Here is a 5,644-nt window from a genome sequence, read left to right as displayed (position 1 = left end):
GAAACAACAAAATGGTCATGGAAAATAAACTCGTAAAACTATTAAAAAAACAAAACAAAAGAAACAAAAATGAACATAGATTTCGTCTAAATATTCATTAAAATAAAATATCCGAGCTTTTTGACTTCTGAAAGTCCATAAACGCTTTCTATAATTAGCAAGAACACTTGACTCCGGGAAATGCTAAACACCGTTGCTTCCGGAACACGTAACACCGCTCACTGCTTTCTGTTTCCTTTTTTGGTTTCTTACGCTATTTCTCTTCCACCACCCATGGACAAATCTCTCAATCTTCTACCCCTTTTTCTCCTCTCCAATTCTTCTTCCTCAGGTTTCCTTTGATTTTTCTCCTTATTTTCTAAAACTCTCGTCTATTGTTTAAATTCTAGATTAGTACTACTGTGTTTGAAGAGTAGTATTTGAGATCCCTGCAAATAAAAATGGGATATATGGACTTGGCGTTATCGTATTCGAATCAAATGCGGGTTGTTGAAGCTCCTGCAAGCGGAGGCGGTCTAAGGTTAAGTTTGCTTTGATTCCTTGTGTTTCAATTCAAACTTATCTCTTCTGGCAGCTAGCGACATGATTTTCTATTTGTTTTCTTTCGGAGTTTTAAAGCTTGTGGTTAATCAGTTTGGCCTTTATTTTGTTTGAATCGAGGTTACTTGAATGAAAAGCCATGTAGAACTCTGTTTCTGGTTTGGAGATACTTGTTTTTTTTTACATTTGCGACGTTTTACTTAACATGAGTTTTTTTAACTGCAGTCAGAATGGAAAATTCAGCTATGGATATGCAAGCTCAGCTGGGAAGAGATCATCTATGGAAGACTTTTTTGAGACGAGGATCGATGGTATCGATGGCGAAATCGTTGGTCTATTTGGCGTCTTCGATGGTATTCTTGTCCCCCCTCTCTCAATATGAACTTTCCTCATCACTGCACTTGACTATATTCATATATGTCCGGATGACCTAGATTAGGTTTATATATAGGAAAGAGTAAAGTATATATTTATCTTTTCTTACTGTTCTTGCAGGCCATGGTGGAGCCAGAGCAGCTGAGTATGTGAAGCGTCATCTTTTCAGCAATCTTATTACTCATCCTAAGTTCATCTCTGATACCAAATCTGCAATAGGTTTACTTCCAAGTTCTTTTGGTGCATAATGACTTATTATTGTTTGATCTGTCTATTCTTAATTTGTGTTGTATTTGCTTTGTTAATTTTTTTTCCAGCTGATGCTTATACTCATACAGACTCTGAACTTCTCAAGTCAGAAAATAGTCAAACTAGAGATGCTGGTTCAACTGCCTCCACAGCTATTCTCGTTGGTGATCGTTTACTTGTTGCAAATGTTGGTGATTCCAGAGCTGTTATATGTCGAGGTGGAAATGGTATAAAATGATTACTCTGTACCTCTCTTGATAATATGGTCCAATAACTCTTATTATCATGTAAATGTATTTTTCTTTGAACAATGTGATTCATGTGCTCTTGTAGCTTTTGCTGTGTCAAGAGACCATAAACCTGACCAAAGTGATGAGCGTGAACGGATTGAGAATGCTGGTGGTTTTGTGATGTGGGCAGGTAACAAGAAACTGTTATATTATTTTCCACATTTTGTGCATAGTCCTAATATCTCTTCATAATGAGTAGGGACTTGGAGAGTTGGAGGAGTTCTTGCAGTTTCTCGCGCTTTTGGTGATAGACTGCTGAAACAGTATGTTGTTGCTGATCCAGAGATTCAGGTATATAAAACACACAACTTCACTTTCATATTGAACTCTATCTACCATACAATGTACTTGTGTTTGATTAAGGTCATGTCTTCAACAACTTCAGGAAGAGAAGATTGATGATTCTCTTGAGTTTCTGATCCTTGCAAGTGATGGACTATGGGATGTTTTCTCCAATGAGGTTTGTGAATTTGAGTTCTTAGGACGAACATAACTGTTACGATGAGTTTCACATCAGTCTCAATGACTGAGATCTCGATGGTGTTTGCAGGAAGCAGTTGCAGTGGTGAAGGAAGTTGAAGAACCGGAAGAGTCTTCGAAGAAACTTGTGGGTGAAGCAATAAGGAGAGGAAGTGCAGATAATATTACATGTGTAGTTGTACGTTTCTTGGAGAGAAAGACTGCTAACAACAATGGTTCCAGCTCATCTGAGGATGTAAATCAGGGGGAGATCGCTGTTATAAATGACTCAGACCACAAGAACTCAGCCAAAGAAACCAATCAAGACCATACTGCAGTACACAGGGATATGGACCGCAACACTGAAAGTGAAAGCCTGAACCAGAAGCCAGTTACAGCTAGAAGCAATGAAATCTCAAACCAGAAGCCAATTGCCAGAAGCGATGAAAGCTCAAACCAAAAGCCTATTGCAGGTAGAAGCGATGAAAGCTCAAACAAAAAGTCTATTGCAGCTAGTAGCAGTGAAAGCCTGAACCAAAAGCCGACCGAAGCTAGAAGCAACGACAGCTTGAACCAAAAGCCAACCGCGTTTACAGAAGCAGAACGCAGCGTTTCTTCGGAACAGAGTGGTTTAGCCGGGGAAAAGAATCAAATGCCAATCGCAATCCGTAGTGACTCAGAGGCCAAGAGCTCAGTCAAAGTACCTAACCAAAGGAAGATCACAGTAGATAATGACTTGGACCATATCATTGCAAAGAAGCCGGTCACAGCAACACAGTCACACACCAGTTCCTTAGAACAGAGCGGATCAACCAGTGAAAAGAATCGAAAGCCAAACGAAGTTCATAGCGATTCCTCCGCTAGCAAGGCAAGTAGCGTTCCCTCTATCTCTTACTAAAACATACACTAACTTCAGAATCATCTTCTGGATATATAATTGTCTCTGTCTTCATTTTACTTTGAACTATTTAGTCTCTTGAGATTTTGCCTCGTCTGATTTGTATCGTTTGATGTATAAGTTTTATTTTCTTTCCAGGTCTTAACTTCAATAATGTAATTGTTCTTTTGCCATGTACTAAAACCAGTAATCTTTTACACAAGAATGTGTAAAAACAATCATTATTGAGTTTAAATATATTTTTTTCTTTGACTAAAGAGATATTATTTAATTTTAAACCAATAACAATTCAAAATTTTAAATATTTTCAATGATTACTTCTTGAAGTTTACAAAACATCAATCTTTATGGGACAAAAAAATATCCCAAAAAATCAATCTTTATGAGAGAGAGGGAGTATATTTTAACAAATATATTGGTTGGTTCTAAATGCACAATCACATACACACACAAAAAAAACATATTCAAAATCACATAATATATACAAAAACAAGTTACATATAAACACCACCCACTCAATTCTCCGCCTCTCTCCCACAACAAACTAAAAAGTACTCATCAACAAAAAAAAAAAACAAACAACTCGTTTAAAATAAACGTTCGTTAATTAAAAACCTTATTACTAAAACAAACATCAACCATCTCTCTCTCTCTCCCTCTCTCCCTCTCTCCCTCTCCCTCTCTCAATATCTAAAATGTAGGTACAAGTCCGAACCCACTAAAGATACCTCCATGGGCAACCGCATCGTTGCTCTCAGTCGTATCCGTCCGCTTCGCAAACCGCCCCTTGATCCTCGGTCTCATCTCCGCGTACGCTTTCCGTGAAGCATACCTTATGGTCTTCTCAAACTTCCTGTTCTTCCTCTTCTCTCTGTACCTCATCACCCTCGCCTCTCTCTCAGCCGAAGTCAACGGAACAGCCCTCTGGCTCCCCGGATCAGCTCCACTGGTTGCAGAACCACCGTAAGGATACGAAACATCAGCCACGGATCCACCATCTGGTACCACTCCCACTTCCATCGACGATGATGAGACCTGCAATAACAACCATAAGTATCAAAAACAATTCTTTGACTTTGCCTACATACATACTTAGCCTATGCATGTTCCGATTAAATTAACAATATAGACAAAAATTATTTGATTAAGATAGAGTTGGATAATTAACACATTAATTAACACATGTTACTCACTTTATAACCCTAGATTTTGGTCACCCAATCATTAGCTCCAAATAAATTAATAATTAAAAAGTCATTAAAAGTCGTAACCCTAAAGAGCTAACCAATTTTTTTTTTGTTTTTTTAAGTATTATAAAACTAATCAGAGTGATTAAAGAATAATTAATTAAATTAAGGAGAAGCTTACACTGTGACTGATGCAATTGTAACCACCACCATAAGCAAAGCCTTTAGATCCTCCGGTGAAATCCAATTCAAAGCAATTCTCATTCACCGTCGGAACCCTAACCGTATGATTCTCCACCGGAACAACACCATCAGTGCCGGAGCTGTTCTGCTCCAACGATTCCACCTTCGGATCAACACTCCCGTAATCCAGATCCAGATACGGATCCGGATCCGAGAACAGATACTGCTGACCCGTGTTCATCTCCGGACTATCTCCCGGAACCTCCTTAGCAGCAACCGTCGTAGTAGTAGTAGTAGTAGTAGTAGTCTTCGGATTCGGAAGCAGCAGCCACGACGCAGCTTCTTCCTCCTCTTCTTCACGGCTACCGTTACCACCTAGATCGGAGAAGTAACAGTCGTCGAGAAAATTAACGGCGGTGTGTTTGACGGAACCGTCGCTGGAGACGGAATCGTAAAACGGCGTGACGGGGACGCGCTCGTGACGGCGAGCCAGCGGGTTAGCAGAGTGTATGTCACGGTCGCACGTGACGCAAAGCGCGGCGGCGTCCGCTTTGCACGTGACGTGAGCTGGCGCTTGCTCGCAGACTTCGCAAATCCAGACGCGCGCGTGACGGGACGCGAGTTTGTTGGCCGCGTGGACTTTGGAATCGCAGCTTAGGCATAGAAACGCTGCGTCTGGTCGGCAGTATAAAGCCGCCGTCGCCGATTTGCACGAATCACACAGCTTAGACGCCATTTCTCTCTCTCTCTCTCTCTCTATGTGTTTCAGTGAGTCTCTCTCTCTCTTTTGTGGTTGGTGTTACAATGGCTTCACATGAGCGTGTCTATGATGAGTCTATCCGTGTGGGATCCAGGGGTATCCATCTAGATCGAATTAGAATTTGACACGTGGTGAAATCTTAGCCAAAAAACGTAACTTATTTTGAGAGTGAAAAATATATATAAATATAGTTCTGACTAATTTGAATAAAATGAACTATTTGTTACTATGGTTTTATTTGGTTTGATGATAACACTTGTATAAATGATTCTGGATCGTAGACATATGGCAACAGGTGTTTTATATTAGCAAATAATGCGTAGCAAAATTTGTCAGAAAAGGTTTGGTCATACAAGAAGAAGAAGAAAAAAAGTTGAATAGTTGTAAAGAAGTGTGTTATGGGGGTAGATGATGAGTTTTTAGGACCACGTAACCACGAGAAATTTCAAGCAAAAACTTAAATGTGGAGACGAAAGTAAATGGCCGGTGGGTAGGTCGGTCACTAGTGGGCTGAATGGGCCTTTTAGGGACCATGGGTTTTAGTTCTATAAAGCCCTTTTTCTGTAATACTGGTAGTTTATTTTTGAGGTTAGATAAAAAAAAAAATTCAAAAATAACCATATCATTAGAGCAATCCCATTGCACAACCCATGAGTATGTCTTTTATTTTTTTATTATTTAAGTGAATGAAAAATAATGTTTT

General features: G+C 39.5%; 2 protein-coding genes across 2 annotated transcripts; one reads left to right on the top strand and one right to left on the bottom strand.

Moving 5' to 3' along the window:
• On the top strand, window positions 307-2,992 carry LOC104706813 (probable protein phosphatase 2C 71). Its single transcript, XM_010423043.2, has 8 exons — window positions 307-520; window positions 766-893; window positions 1,036-1,134; window positions 1,233-1,391; window positions 1,498-1,584; window positions 1,654-1,745; window positions 1,840-1,914; window positions 2,005-2,992. The coding sequence occupies exons 1-8, from the start codon at window positions 441-443 to the stop codon at window positions 2,809-2,811; spliced, it is 1,527 nt and encodes a 508-aa protein (XP_010421345.1). The 5' UTR covers window positions 307-440; the 3' UTR covers window positions 2,812-2,992.
• LOC104706812 (zinc finger protein CONSTANS-LIKE 4-like) lies at window positions 3,254-4,980 on the bottom strand. The gene is made up of 2 exons (XM_010423042.2): window positions 4,180-4,980; window positions 3,254-3,846 (listed from the first exon to the last, which is right to left on the bottom strand). Exons 1-2 carry the CDS (start codon window positions 4,915-4,917, stop codon window positions 3,502-3,504), a joined length of 1,083 nt encoding a protein of 360 aa, XP_010421344.1. The 5' UTR covers window positions 4,918-4,980; the 3' UTR covers window positions 3,254-3,501.

The sequence above is a fragment of the Camelina sativa genome, chromosome 8, assembly GCF_000633955.1.
Source record: "Camelina sativa cultivar DH55 chromosome 8, Cs, whole genome shotgun sequence".
NCBI lineage: Eukaryota > Viridiplantae > Streptophyta > Magnoliopsida > Brassicales > Brassicaceae > Camelina > Camelina sativa.
Note: the sequence above shows the minus strand (reverse complement) of the source record. Positions and strands in the feature narration are given on the sequence as shown.

Coding starts and splice junctions, on each gene's coding strand:
- LOC104706813 (XM_010423043.2), top strand. CDS start 441: ATGGGATATATGGACTTGGCGTTATCGTATTCGAATCAAATGCGGGTT. Junction 521..765: donor GCAAGCGGAGGCGGTCTAAG/GTTAAGTTTGCT, acceptor TTTTAACTGCAG/TCAGAATGGAAAATTCAGCT. Junction 1,135..1,232: donor TGATACCAAATCTGCAATAG/GTTTACTTCCAA, acceptor TTTTTTTTCCAG/CTGATGCTTATACTCATACA.
- LOC104706812 (XM_010423042.2), bottom strand. CDS start 4,917: ATGGCGTCTAAGCTGTGTGATTCGTGCAAATCGGCGACGGCGGCTTTA. Junction 3,847..4,179: donor ACAATTGCATCAGTCACAGT/GTAAGCTTCTCC, acceptor TTGTTATTGCAG/GTCTCATCATCGTCGATGGA.